The sequence below is a fragment of the Cantharellus anzutake genome (assembly GCF_015039405.1).
Source record: "Cantharellus anzutake strain C23 chromosome Unknown EI90scaffold_25, whole genome shotgun sequence".
Taxonomy (NCBI): domain Eukaryota; kingdom Fungi; phylum Basidiomycota; class Agaricomycetes; order Cantharellales; family Hydnaceae; genus Cantharellus; species Cantharellus anzutake.
Genome location: NW_024066975.1, coordinates 341,862 through 356,159, shown reverse-complemented (window position 1 = coordinate 356,159; position 14,298 = coordinate 341,862). Strand labels below are relative to the sequence as shown.

Below are 14,298 nucleotides of genomic sequence, written 5' to 3'. Positions count from 1 at the left end.
TCTGCTGAGTGCTAGCTCACCAAAGCGCCTGCGCTTTGGCTGCTCTGGGCATGAGCGCACATCTGGGAAGAGGTCAGCAGACAACTGGGATGACGTAATGGAAACGTAAGAAAATACATAAGGGCAAGATGATGACAAATTTCAGTGTCCTAATATTGACGCGTGCCAGTCCAAATAGATCTACATACTTCCAGAAACGACTGGACATCTTACATCCTACGAGAGGTTCAATTGAGGGAGTGGGGGGACTACAGTAACAATGCCCTATGGGTAACCCAGCGCTAGGTTCTTAACGCTCGCCAGGCAGGACACCAACATTTATCAAAGTGGAGCACTGAAAAACCAGTTGGCACCGCCAGCCACCCACCAACACTTGGATCCCATACCCCTAAGGGTCAAATAACAGTAGCAAATAGGGGCGATGGAGCGGGGAGTCAAGGAGTGCTTCGAGTCTCCTATTTTTAACTGCAACTCGTATATCAGATCCTGCAGAGCGAAACCTTTTACAATAAAGAAAAACGTGTCTCAAAACTCCTAAGGGCTTGGCGGAATCGTTTCTCACGGTCTTGTGTGGGACTGTTTGCAAGTCACGTTACCAGCATCGCTCCAAACACTTTTGGCCGAACACCTCAATCATCGCAAAGCTTGCCTCCTGTGGTCAAAGAAACCAGTTCTAGAGCGCCTCAGACATATCAGGACGCAGAGTTCTGAGTCGCACATTTCCATCATCACTTCCCCTGAATACCCTAGAGCTTGAGTCGCTCCGGTCCAGATGGCAAGCATTCCTTTCGGGCTAGGCGCCACCTCTCTTATGACATTCTTTCGAACACTCTAGGACTCCCGCTACTCAGATCCTGAGGATTTTTATGTAAAGCAGGACCGTATAGGTACGATGTTTTCCAGGACGACCAACATTCCGATCATGCTGCGATCTGACGTTCTTTGGCGTTTCCCATTAGGCAAAGGTTCTTTCGGAGAGGTATACAAAGGGTCAGTGCTCGTTGACGCGTACTTCCACGCGTGGCTTGATTTCTTGTGAAATGGAATCTCGTTTACTGATTATTTGGTGGCCGGTCGGTGCCACAGATACGATAAACGGACCCAACAAACTGTTGCTATCAAGATTATTGATCTTGAAAGTGCGGAGGATGAAATTGAGGATATACAGCAAGAGATTCAAATCCTTAGCCAGCTTGATTCGGCGCATGTAACCAAGTGAGTGATCAGTTTGGGGCAATGTTGGGTGCGTGATTTCACACTTTAGGCGTTATTCAGATATTACGGGTCGTATCTAAAAGGATCGCATCTATGGATTGTGATGGAGTCCGTGTCTCTTAGTCCGCACTCCGCTGAGGCTTTCGTTGACGTTGCTCACCAGATACTGCTCTGGGGGATCATGCTCAGACCTTGCAAGTGTTCATCATTTAACCCACGGTCCTCTTAGTGCTAAATAGCTGCATGTTACACAGATGAAACCAGGAATTTTTCGGGAAGAGTATATCGCAATCATAATACGTGAATTATTGAAGGGCCTAGAGTACCTGCACGTCGAAGGCAAACTGCATCGTGACATAAAAGGTACGAATCACCAAACCTATAGGGAATCGTACCACCAACCACCTTGACGGATCCAGCTGCGAATATATTACTCAACGCTTCCGGAGAGGGTAGAGTGAATATGTGGTTTCGTGACACTCCGCAACTGATCACAGCTCGTCTCCAGTAAAACTAGCAGACTTCGGAGTCTCTGGGCAGTTAAGCGGGACATTGTCCGCGAAGAAGAATACATTCGTTGGCACGCCATATTGGATGAGTCCGGAAGTGATCAAGCAGTCAGGGTACGATCATAAGGCGGATATATGGAGTTTAGGAATCACTGCGATCGAGCTCGCGAAAGGCGAGCCCCCGTATGCTGAGCTTCATCCTATGAAAGTGAGCATCGAATGCTCTACGTGGTATTTTGTGTTCTGATACTTGTATCCGCACATAAAAGGTTTTGTTTTTGATACCCAAAAATCCCCCTCCTGTTTTGGAAGGCAATTTCTCAAAGCTTTTCAAAGAGTTCATATCGCTGTGTCTTTCTAGGGATCCTCGCGATGTAAGCAGTGTGCCTTCCCCCTTCTGGGTGCTTTCCTATCTCCATTTTGTATTTTCCAGCGTCCAACCGCTCGAGATCTACTAAAACACAAGTGGATCAGAATAGCAAAAAAGACGAGCTACCTAACGGAACTGATAGAGCGCCATGAACGGTGGCGTGCGGAAGGGGGTGGGAGACACGACGAGGACGACCGGCGAGGGCACGAGGAACAGTGAGTGTTATGATTCTCCTCCGTCTCTTATCGTTCTAAAGTCAATCAAGGGATGAAGACGAACCAGAAGAGGACATGTGGGATTTCGGCACCGTCAGAACTGCTTCACGGAAGCAAACAATAGGGAAAGGGACGAATCATGTGGCGGTAGCCTTGAGCATGCAAGGGTTGTCAATAACCGAAGAAGATATTCATCCAAACTCTCACCCGAAAGATGAACTTTCAACACCTGGGAATCGTTTCGCTCCCCCCTCATACTCCCAAACGCACAGCACGAAGGTAGCAGCGGCTCCTTCCTCTCCAGAATTCAAAGCAGGACCCCCATATCAAAGCGGTAGCATGATACGCCGTGCAAGGCAAGCCACGATGAGCAGTACATCCTCAGGTTCATCAGCATTACAGAACCTACCATCCGAAGAGATTGTGGTCAAAGGAGAGTTGCCGGGTATCCCTAGGGTCCGAGCTGCAGGGGCGTCGGCGGACTCACCACAAGGGACAGTGAGAGGTGGCCCCCATCATTGGGACGATGATCCTGACGATGATGATTTGGCAGTGGGTGAGGGACAGATTGATGATTTGGCCGATCGAACGATGTTGGATTCAGTCATTCTGCCCATCATTGCGTCGGTACGTGCCATACCTTGCTTAAAACAAAAACACCTCACGGATATCCTCGTAACCAGTTATTCCCTCGAGTCAATACCCAAGAAGCGCGTGTTGCGTTAACAAACTTACAGCGGGCATTTACAGACGCAGAGCATATCATTCCGGGGTTAGCGAACGAGTTTGTGAACGAAATCGTGGACTCTGTTGAGCATGTAGATGAGTGGGAAACCGCCGCTTCTTCGAGATGACACAGTTTGATTGGAGGGTGAAATTTTTTTCTTGGCTTGCATTCGTTAGCCAGTTTCTTTTCTTTTCTTTTTTCCATGGGGCCACTTTATTTTCCTTCCCTTTAATTTGAGCAACTGACTTTTCTTGCGTACCGTCATGCGTCTTTAATTGATAATCATTGTTTATTGGTTGTACATCTCCACCTTCCGTCTTGGTGTAGTTGCGATAGTCCCTGAGCCAGTACGCGCGTGTTCTTTCAGGGTAGTCACGATCCGTACGAAGATGTCACCGCAGCGGATGTTGGACAGATTGACGCCCAGTGAGCGGCGGGTGGCGGGGCTTGGGGAAGGAAATCTTATCTCAATAGGCGAATTTCTTTGCATCAACCTAATTTAGGCTGGAAACCACATGGATGGGGAATGAGTAAATACAAGTCGGATTCATGGAGAAGGCGGGCCTGCGGGCGTGACACCGCAATATGACGAAGAAAAGATGCACTACATAGCCGAACAAAAGCAGGAATCCCAGCGGCTCACAAACGAAGCCACGCATACATAATTCGATTGGATTGACACTGGTATTAGCATTGCATGTTACTGAAGGGACGCCAGAAGTCACAATGGTCTGATGGCACTGGTGAATTTTCAAGGATGATGTTGAAGTCGGCTCTGCAGGGGAACAAGCGTGTAGCCCAAACTTTGGGCTATGGCTTCGAGATGATACAACGTGGGGCAGTCGGTGTGCAGCGGGGTGCTTTGACCATGATACGCATTGGGAGACACGGGCGGAGACGGAAGGGGGCAAGTGTTCCCGAGAGCCCCACTCGCCATTGGAGGGGTGGGGATCGAAGGGTCATGATTGGTTGGGGACGGAAAACTAGATGCCACGCTGGTGCTAGCGTACCTCGCATCGTAGATGTAGCCGGGGTTGAGATCCGCATGTGTAGCGGGCGAGGGGGTTGGCGGGAACGAGTAATAGTTCACACAACGGTTCGGTGTGGGGTAAGTGCCAATGGTTGTATACGATAACATGTTCATACCAACATCTAATGCAGGCGGAGCGCCCAGAGTTGGTTGGTTTCCAACACTATACTGAGTGCTACTGGATGACTGGGGAGGAGTGCGCGGGGATCGTAAATCCACATTGTAAATTCCCTGGTCTTCAAGTAGTTGGGTTTGGTCCCCCACCAGGTTGAAAAATTCCCGAGCGAAGGCACAAGTCTTCGGGAGTTTGGCTATGTTGAAGTTGAGTTTAAAAATGATAGACTGTAGATACAGGACAACCAAGATTTGTACACTGACCTATGCCAACCCGATTTCCGTTCGAAAGGGATCGAATTTCAGTGACGCAAGCCTTTGCTTTCGGACATTCCTGAGACGAAACTGAGGCGGAATGTTTTGTGATTGTAAACGGTTTCACCACTCACCTTGATTAATTTTGGAAGTGGTGGTGGACATGGAAGGCACTCCACATGTGCAAAGCGACACATGTCACATCCATCATCACTGGAACTTCGATGGCATCCCTGAGAATTAAGGCGATTCAGCCAATTTTTGGCATTCATGTTTTGTAGGATAGGTGTTAGAGAGGTTTTGACGCCGTAGGGCCGCGAAAGAGCGAACGCATGCAACAGTGTGTCATGGATCAGGGAATATGGGAGCTCTACTTGCCTTTCCTCTGAGACGGCATGCAAAGCAGCCCGGAATGTCGCGCAGTGGGTTTACGACGTTGGGCCTGAGGGACATGTTGGCGGTGCTACGCGAAAGTGAAATCGGAGAGAAAGGTTGGAAGGGGAATGCACTGATTTGTCAAACTTATGTAGAGCGAATTTAGAGTTATCGTCAATCGAGTGAAAATCTGGGGAGGCTTATAGTGCCTGTACGAACCGACACGTGTGTGATCGCGGCGGCCAATTACTCGGCTCATGAGATGACCCTGGGTGAGAGGAATGAATGCTGGTGCTACGGGTGTGCTGAGCATGTTCCGGCTTTTCGAGCGTTTAATTTCGAATTGCAGCGCAACTCCTCATGGATCGGGATGGTTCACGATCTACGGAAGCTGGTCATGTCAGCACCTGGTTCGTAATGCGAGCCAGTGGGTGACGCAACCGTAATCACTCATGTCAATGGGACAGACAGATACTGTCTTTTTGAAGGCAAGACGTAGTGTCTTTAAGCAACCCAGAGTGCGGATGCCAAGGAAGAGAACTAGGCAGGGACATAGTCATTTGGCTGGAGCCGGCCTTTCACGCGCAATCACTGTCGCGTATTCCTTATGCCGATCCTTGCCGTAGGGGGGGAATGTGGAGGGTTCAGTGACAGCATTGTGCTCAATAAACGAAAAAAAAAATTACGCTGAACCTGTAACACTACATAGCTGTAAGAATTTCTCAGTTGCCATGGCAGGCGACTGAGAAGATATCTGAGACAAGCGTAGTGATTCGGAAACAATAGCTTTTCCTCTATAGCATGAGTGAGGTGAGTAAGAGCCAGAGAGTTCTGAAAGAAACTGTAAGTGGCTTCATTGATTTACAATCCTTCGGTTGGGTAGGGAGGCCCAGAACCGAACAAAAGCCATCTCAGAGCATCCCTGTAACTCGACAATTGCAACCGACAGACATCCACATGGTAACCGCACGGCTGGCGGATTATTTCATGATGTCAACTCCAAAATGGCTGGGCTGACCAATTGATTAGCAGAGAGTAAGTTCTGGCGAGGGCCGAGAGACGGGCAAGTAATCCGGCAATCTAGGCTGGAACCGGAGTAAGAATGGTGGAAAAAAAGCAGACGGCAATCCGAGCATGGACCAATGATGGTTCCAGATGGCCATTGCAATGCTAATCTTGGATGCGGCCCAATCAGACCGCACAAAACTTCAACTTCCTAACTCTGTGCTGGCAGGTCACTTGGTCCCTGGCAACTTATCGGCGTCTGTCGTCATTGGTCGTTTGACCTCCCAAGGAAACAATTTAGTTCCACAAGAAGAGACTAGGATTTTTCGAGGTAGTCCCTGACAGCCTGCTGGTTGTCTGAAGCCTGTAAGGCTGGCGAACTCCATCAGATCCACTACTTTCCAGAAAGTAACCAGTGGAAGGTTGTAATTCAATCGGGGATCGCCGGGCGCTAAGGAACGCACTGCTCGGAGATTAGCGTGCTTAGTCGAGTCAGCGGGACTAAACTAGTGTGGGACAGACACATGGCATGCAGGAGACTACTTCGATTCTATGTGGACCTAGTTTTGAATCTTCTGAGGTAGCCGTGAGAAGCCCTCGTGTTGCTGGGACCGCGGGCGGTACTGCAGTGACCCTCCGTCATGCCCGAGCAGCCACTGCTGTGCATGCCAGGCCCCGACTCTTCTTTTTTTCTGGGAAATACCTCTGGATCTGGCGAACCCTGGAATCCGTGATATGTCTCTCTGGTGTTACTCGCATCTCATGACCCGCTCGCAAAGCATGGAACCTCGCCGCCATGCCACACATGCTAACCAGACACACTTTATTGATGGCGCCATTACAGTGGATCTAGATGCACGCCACATAGTCGCGCCACATTCGCCTTTATAGGAACAAGTCGAGCTGCCATATTTCTACTTGAAAGGATCCGCTCCTCAAATCAAACCGGGGAACTTTGCTTCAAGGAGACCATTTCGCCTCTCACTGCTCAGTTTCTAACTTTGTCCCAACCACTGTTCGAATATAATTTGCTGCATGCATCCTTTGTCACTGGCTATACACACCGTCCGCTACCCATATTGGTCTATTCTGCATGTATATGGTATATGGAATGGTGTATCGATCTCAGCCCCTGACACTGGATGCTGCCCGGACCGCTGCTCAGCTTTTTCTCTGTTAGATCTCGGATCATCTCTTAATCACGGATAATTGAGTCTATGCACCTTACGGAAGCCCAGTACTGTCTTTGAACTCGGCGCTATCGAAACGACTAGCAATCAATCAGCTAATTAGCTTTCAACCAATCTCCTAATTACAGGAGAAAGATCTGAGATCTGATATTCCAGCCGGTCCCGTTACCGACTACCGAATGTCCATACCCATCTAGATTATATTTGCGGTTTTCTTCACGTTAATCTGGCCCGCATCAGTGTCCAGTGATCTGATTAAGTTGACTGTTCACGCGTTGTCCTTGCTGCTGCCAGCTACTGCCCGCCACTATCCGCTCAATACAGATAACTGTCGGCCCCACTTTTTAGTTCCTCTCCCTTCCATGGCCTTCCACAAGCGAGAGGGAAAGGGTATGGCGCAAGCCATGGCAACTTCCTTGCCATATCAATATTGTCATCTCCAAGCACGATCACGCGCCCTTTAGCCACAGATCGTTCTAGACTCGGCAGGTACATTGATAATCACTGCACGCCCTCAGCCCCCACTGGTGCAGTGCCCTCAAGGAGCACATATGTGGTGCTGCTGTAACAGTCCCCGCCAGCATGGTATGCGCATGGAATTGGATGAGATTGCGGCTTTGGCTCCACTTATTTTCACTGGCGATTCGCTCGCGCCCAAAAAGAGATACCATAAAGCAGTGCAAGTTTTGTATGCATGGGGGTTGATTGTATACCGGGACGAACCAATCCACTTTCCCCTCCCTACGCTCTCGGATCCGAGCTCGCCCCCCTCTCTCTTGATCAAGTGTGAAATCTCGGTCCGTGCATACAAATAGACGGTCTGATTCAGCGAACGCGTGGCCCTTCTATCCCAATCGTTCGATTCGCCCAGCCCAAAAGGTACTTGTGTTACGAATAGATTCTTTTTTTTTTAATATCGAGCAATCTTGGACCTGACCCAGACACGCCCCGACGGGGATCGGAATTGGTATTATCGATCAACGATCATTCCTGCCAAGATTGCGATGGTTTCTCTCAATGTCAACACACGTGCTGCATCAAGCGACTTCCATCTTATCTATTCAAAGGTCAGTTTCAGGGATCATGGGGTATTCAGCCAAAATGGTGCCCCAATGCAAGTGCAAGCACCTTCCACCCCTTCTCGTACGCATACTTGCATAGAAGCATATACATATGTAAACCCTTTCTTCATTCAGGATTCCTCAGTTTCACATCGCTTAAGCTTGCTGGCCAGAATGGCTAACTACAAAAGGACAAAACAAGGACGGCAGATGTGATATATTAGGGAGGGAAGGGTTTTCTTTATGTAAAGGAATTTCAACCAAAACCAGCCCATTCGATAGAGTAATAATCTACGATGCCCGTCTCGTCATCGTATCCACAAAGAAGGTGCGTTTTTCTCGTTGCCGTTCCCAATCGACCAAAAGCCACGACATCGATTGGTCTTAACGTTGATGTGGGTCTTGAAAAGACCGTCGCGACAAAGTGGGAATGGTATCGCAATGGATCGCCTCATTTTTTCCAACCAAAAAAGGGAACAGCGAGTGAAGGGGAAGGAAGAAAAGAAGAGGGAAAAATCGGCGAATGTGAAATCGGTATAAGAAGAGATACAAAAGAACAAACTCACCTGGATACACGAGCCAATCCCCACCGAACTTGAGTCCGCTTCCCATATAATACCCTTTTTCGGATAGATCACGAAAAACGGCACAGCGCGCCCGCTCTTCTACGTTGGAAGGGTAAGACCATATCCCGGCGATTCGCGCATCGGCTAAAGACGAATAGACTCGGGGATTGTACCATGGAAATGAAATGGAGGTCGTTGGGATCTCGATTGTACGCGCATTCGATGCTGACGCAAGCGTTGGCTGTGCGGATGTGGCGGCGGCTGGCGTTGTTGGAGTGTTAGGAAGGTGAAATGATGGAGATGAGATAAGAGGGATACTGAGGGGGGAAGTAGGGGAGGCGAGTAAGATGGAGGGTGGTTGTACTAGTTCATCGTCAATTGCGGCGGGTACAAATGGTTGATCCCGTTGTTTCAAATTCCCCTCCCTGGCTCCATCTTCTGTTTCAAGACGCGGAAAACTGTTCCCCTCAACGGGTAATGATGCTATGGAAGAAGGGGGAGAAGGGGGACGTGTAAGGACGTATGGGACGATTGTGAAGGGTAGCGAAGTAGAAACAAAGTGGCGATAAGTCTTACTCGGCTTTTTCCTGTCGATTTCCTTCTCACCATCTTCTTCCACTTTATTAACGGCATCGTCACCCTCTTGTTCGGTTAGGATGTTGTTGTCGTTATCGTTGTTGCCATTTGACCCCAACTCCAACTCGGCCTTAATGGACATTGCCAATTCCGTTGGCGGCTTGGGCTGTGGCAACAAAGAGTGCGGCTGAGGAAGGGTGCTAGACCCATCATCCCCCTCTTCTCGATCCATCACTGGTGCCGCATCTTCCTCTAACATTTTCTTCGTCGTTTCTTCTTTCTCTCCTTCCTCTTTAGACTCATCACCTCGGACGGACGACACCATCCGGGACTCCGTTAAGATCGATGATCCTGAGCATTCCTTTGCCACTCCCATCCCTGCAGCTGCTGCTACCGCTGATTCGATGGAAATTTGAGGCTGGGCAGATTGGTCGGGTCGGAGTTGGATGGATGTGGGGCAATCGTGGGAATTGGACATGGTGGAGTCATCATGGAGTTCAGCGATACCTATTTCGGCAGCCGTTTGTCGATTGGAAAATGGAGTTGGCCGGTAATTGGGTGAGACCGTGACAGGAAAGCAGGGAGTTGGATGAAGAGAAGAAGAGAACCCCCCCCCAACGGGACGAATCATTTTCAATTAGATGAGGGCGACGAGCGGGCATCCGGAACGTGTGCAGGAGTCCAAGGCGGGGCAATCGCAATCATGTTGATTAGCCAAGTATTTCATTTCGGCAAAAAGAAAACAAGGAAACTAGCATGCATGCAGGCATGCAAAAAGAAAAGCAAGCGCGTGGGGTGGGGGGGGAACCCAAATGGGATTGCCAGACTCTGATTCAGTTTTTGAACAGCCGGAGCGAACTTTTGCATTCAGGCTCGGCCGGCATCAGGCCGAACGGTGGCCAGGCCCTACGGTCGATGGGATCCATTTGGGTTGAATCTGGAATACCCAGCCTGGCACCCCTAGATCCGAAAGAAAAGGAGGACAATATCACTTGCCTTTATCGACAAGAAATGCTACTTCTTCAGGGAGAAGTAATAACGGCAAGCCGAGAAACACGTTCTGCTGGGCGATGCTGGGCAATGTCCCAATCAGAATGCCCGCCACGCGTGCTTCAGATCGTAATCGGGAGACCTCTAGCTGGGCAATTTTCGTCGTAAACGAGGAAGTAAGCAACTCGATCGCGTTCAGTAGGAGGAAGACAAGGGAGAGAGGAGAAGAAAGAAAGAAAGAAAGGCACCTTCCGGTGTCCATACGTATCCTCGATGATTTGATACGTAAATCGCAATCTTCTTCCTCGAACTGGTCATCCGCGCCAAGCAAGGTTTTAGCGCCCGAAAGCGAGGGCGCGTGACCAAATTTCCAAGATCGTGAGAACATTATGTCCAAGGCTTAGGGCAATCAGTTATTGGGGGGTTGGCAAATGACAGAACTGAGTTATGCTGATCACAAGTGATCCGCATGTTTTCCTTGGCACACCTCATCAGCAAGCCAGCCCAGTGAGGATTTTCCAGCTAAGAATTACTTGGAGCGAGGCACCAGAGGAGGAAGAAAAAAGAAAATAAACAAAGAATGAAAAGAAAACGTGGTGTGCTTATTATTAGTCAAACACGGGGGGATCTGTTCTAAATGAACTTAAGGAAAGGATCGCTATCGCTGGCAAGTTTGGCCCAATATACACATAGCTTACGGTACAATTACACACTTCTGGCACCGCTTTTGATGGGGATGCAGGGATTTGTGATAAAATTAGAGGGGGGCACATGTTCCCCAAGAATCAGCTGCCAGCTGTCTCTTTGTAGGCATCTTGTCGAGCTGGGTGGATAGCCTTTGATACATAATATCTACTGATTGTTGAACACCAGATTGCGTGGGTGCATTTCCAATTTCCAACTTCGTCAAAGAGTGAACATGACGGAGCCGAACAGCCACACTCATCGATCTAGACCCCCATTGCCACATGTAAACTTAAATGTGGTGCTAGTATATACTTTTGGTCAAGTGGTAGGATTACTACTACTGGCGACATGAACTGTCCCACCCATGTCGTTCTGATCCAACTTTGCACCAAACAAACTCCCCCGTTTCTGTAATTCCTCTCGCAAAAAAGCGAACAGTCGCTGACTGTTCTCCCCCGTTGGCTGAAGAGGTAAGAATGTGTATGAGCATTGTTCGGTGCCGCAAAGCGAAATTCATCAAAATGGCAACGGGCGGACGGGTCATTAGTAAGATAGAAGATGGAGATTTGGGGGGCGAATACAATAACTTGCCTCTTTACAGCATGCTATCAGTTTGTCCATTAACTTCGTCTGAGAAGAATGCATCGCTTCTATCGACTGTTGCAATTGTTTATTCTAGAAATGAACGTCCACGCGAACGTAAATCATAAAAAAAGGGGGAACCCAAAGGGGAAACTCACATCCGATTGCACGGCTTTCAACCCATCTTTTTCGGCTTCGGCAATATTCTTCTGTTCCTCCGCACGAGCCTTGGCTAGGAGAACTTCTAGTTCTTTCGAACGCAAGATGGCTTCAAAATGCCGTTCCCGTAATTCGTATTGTCGTAACAGGTCAATGAGGCGCGTCTGCACTCTGTTCCATGTCCAGGTACAGGTTGGTGATCAATAGAATGCAGTGATTGACGTAGGGAAAGGAAAAAAACGGACATTGTGTCAAAATTTCGTCTACTGCTTTCCTCGCTCTGATGAAGACACGTCGCCACGAGGGAAGGAGAATCAGTACACAGCAACAAGTTCCGAAGGAAACGCGTGTCCATACTCTATCGGATCTTCTTGCCAGTGTTTCTTCAACCGTTCCCTTTGACTCGTCAGCACAAGATCACCCTGAATTGGCACGCATGAAACGGTTAAAAACAAAAGAAAATGTATCAAGGCGTACCACACCATCCTCCGTAAGATCCATCATTTCAATAGCAATGATCACATCGTTCTCCTCGATCCCTGCTTCTTCAACCGTATTATCCCCATTGAGACTCCTCCCGTAGTGCGTAAAAATGAAATCAGCAACAGTGACAGCAGTAGTTGCAGGGTGAGAAAAATATTCCTTCACTAAGCTCGCGGATTGGGGTTCGAACCGCTGCTTTTAGCATCAGCGTCGGTGGAGGCATTGACAGCAGAATTGTCCGAAGAGGCCATCCGCATAGACCATGCACTGAATAACCTCTCGAGTTTCATCTTACGCGTTACTTTAAAGGCAAGCTCAACACGATATTTGCACATTACTTTGATGAAGAATTCGCTCTTGGGAGATGACAATGATGGTGACAGCGGTGGCGACAGAGACGGCGGCGGTGATGGCTGAGCACTGTTGATGTTCGTAGTGGCAATGGTGTTGGTAGCGACGATACTCTTTCGTTCAGGAGAGTTATTTTCACCTATATTACTACTCCTATTGCTATTGGTAGCGGAATGGCGAGCGGGAACGAGAGCCATCGTTTGGAACGAGTCGCGAAAGCTTTGACGACGGGATTTAACATCATCGACTCGTCGTTCGATTTCGTTCTTCATGGTTTCGATCTTTTCGAAAAGCTTTTGATCAGAAAATGTGAGTCGACAGAAATCCCCAGAGCGGGCGCATTTTGGAAGGGGTACGAGTTGGTAATTGCAGAGACAACCGCTTACCACTTCTTGGGCATCTTCAACACTTGAAAGCAATCGCTTGCTATCTTCCTGCTCATTAGGAATTCGGAGAAGAGAGTTCGAAAAAATTGGAAAAAGGGAGGGTATTAAACGGCGCGATGAGGTTCTAAGGATGAGCAGCAGTTGCGTACTCTGAGCCGCTTGTTGTCCTGTATAGTCAGAAGAGGAAGTAATTAGTGCCGTTGCTCTTGAGGACCGGGGGGAAAAGCTCATGCGGATCGGCAAGTGTGTATGGATCAGTCAACACACCTTCTGAAGCTCTCTGGCCAGATTCTCGAGCTTAGTACGTGCTAAATTGGCCTTATTCAATTGGGACCTGGCTAGCGAATATGGAAGAAGGTAAATCATTAGCGTAACTCCAAAAGTGGGAGCCCTTTACGGAGATAGGAAGTGTAATGTGGAAAACTCAACTGGCATCTTTATCCTTGATTAATTTCTGCCTTTCCCTAACGTGTTCTCGCTCGACACGCTTGAGTTGTTGATACTGTGCGGGTTGGATTGAGATAGGTGCGAAACATCTTTCTTGTGACGGTGTAACAATGTGCTTACAAGCTCGACGTATTTCTGATGAATAGCTGAATCAGACATGTCTTTCACTCGCAAGTTGGCCTCCTCGGCTGTTCGAAAAAGAAGAAGGGCTATGAGAAACACGCGTTCGTTCTACCACGCATGCATGCATGGCATGCACACACGGAACCCCATTGGTTCTACTTTTTGGCTCAAAAGGAAGGCAGAAAGAGAGGTGAAAGGATAAAAGTAATTACCCGTTTTCTGGTCTTCTTCCTCCTCGCGATTTTCAAACTCTTCAAGCGCTGCAATCCTGTTTCGCACGCTTTCATATATGGAGACAGGATCGGGTGGTTCTGGAGCTTTCTTTTTCGGGCGACCACTAGCGGTGGGGCGGGGAGCATCAGGGGTAACGAGAGGAGGTCCGTTTGGGACAGGAGGTGAAGTGGATGGAAGGGGCCTTCTTGTTGTGGAAGATGAGCTAGCGGCACCGCTCATTGATGATTTGTAGATGCCAAGAAGAGAAAAGGGGGCGTGACCTGTTGTCCCAAAAGGTCAAATTGACCACTTCACGTCACGGGATCTGGCCGGGAATTTGTGCGCATGTCCGTGTGAAAGAGGAGACAATAGTGTTTTGAATTGAAGGCTTGGTCATCTGGAATGGAAGGGCCAAACCACGTGACATGTCCATCTTTAGTCAAAGCTCATGACGCGTCTCACTTGTCGGTGTTGTCAAACAGTAATTATGGGCCATATTGACAGGCGGTTAGACAGAATGTTGGCGCTTGTCGCAGAGATTCCAATTGGGCTGGAATGAGATTGAATGGACGAGATCTGGAGGGAAGGATCTACGCTTTTGTGGCGCATAAATCCCCGTATTTCATTCTATTCTGAGGAGAAGATCTCATTAAGCCTCGATAGTGCCCC

At 48.7% G+C, this 14,298-nt stretch overlaps 5 protein-coding genes across 5 annotated transcripts; 1 reads left to right on the top strand and 4 right to left on the bottom strand.

Annotated features, from left to right (window-relative positions):
• Positions 1-421: 421 nt before the first annotated feature.
• On the top strand, positions 422-3,572 carry EI90DRAFT_3280889 (kinase-like domain-containing protein; the record flags this gene model as incomplete). Its single annotated transcript, XM_039066788.1, has 13 exons — positions 422-520; positions 836-887; positions 960-990; positions 1,087-1,215; positions 1,276-1,323; positions 1,379-1,415; positions 1,470-1,578; positions 1,635-1,667; positions 1,724-1,932; positions 1,994-2,098; positions 2,158-2,309; positions 2,360-2,936; positions 2,993-3,572. The coding sequence occupies 13 exons, from the start codon at positions 422-424 to the stop codon at positions 3,161-3,163; spliced, it is 1,752 nt and encodes a 583-aa protein (XP_038915687.1). The 3' UTR covers positions 3,164-3,572.
• Positions 3,511-5,193, bottom strand: EI90DRAFT_3059236 (uncharacterized protein). The gene is made up of 5 exons (XM_039060420.1): positions 5,030-5,193; positions 4,814-4,956; positions 4,570-4,668; positions 4,445-4,514; positions 3,511-4,377 (listed from the first exon to the last, which is right to left on the bottom strand). The coding sequence occupies exons 2-5, from the start codon at positions 4,886-4,888 to the stop codon at positions 3,788-3,790; spliced, it is 834 nt and encodes a 277-aa protein (XP_038915686.1). The 5' UTR covers positions 4,889-4,956; positions 5,030-5,193; the 3' UTR covers positions 3,511-3,787.
• A 3,129-nt stretch (positions 5,194-8,322) lies between these two features.
• On the bottom strand, positions 8,323-8,843 carry EI90DRAFT_2921468 (tRNA intron endonuclease; the record flags this gene model as incomplete). Its single annotated transcript, XM_039054777.1, has 2 exons — positions 8,323-8,516; positions 8,633-8,843. Coding segments are annotated over 2 exons (405 nt in total), but the record flags the coding sequence as incomplete, so codon positions are not given.
• A 17-nt stretch (positions 8,844-8,860) lies between these two features.
• EI90DRAFT_1094224 (uncharacterized protein) lies at positions 8,861-10,719 on the bottom strand. Its single transcript, XM_039051484.1, has 5 exons — positions 10,686-10,719; positions 10,447-10,597; positions 10,205-10,342; positions 9,209-9,715; positions 8,861-9,090 (listed from the first exon to the last, which is right to left on the bottom strand). Exons 2-5 carry the CDS (start codon positions 10,514-10,516, stop codon positions 9,044-9,046), a joined length of 762 nt encoding a protein of 253 aa, XP_038915684.1. The 5' UTR covers positions 10,517-10,597; positions 10,686-10,719; the 3' UTR covers positions 8,861-9,043.
• A 709-nt stretch (positions 10,720-11,428) lies between these two features.
• Positions 11,429-13,869, bottom strand: EI90DRAFT_2921163 (uncharacterized protein; the record flags this gene model as incomplete). Its single annotated transcript, XM_039054767.1, has 12 exons — positions 11,429-11,560; positions 11,626-11,797; positions 11,948-12,048; positions 12,080-12,273; positions 12,300-12,463; positions 12,668-12,741; positions 12,847-12,894; positions 12,996-13,013; positions 13,114-13,184; positions 13,276-13,348; positions 13,414-13,481; positions 13,629-13,869. The coding sequence occupies 12 exons, from the start codon at positions 13,867-13,869 to the stop codon at positions 11,429-11,431; spliced, it is 1,356 nt and encodes a 451-aa protein (XP_038915683.1).
• Positions 13,870-14,298: the final 429 nt, after the last annotated feature.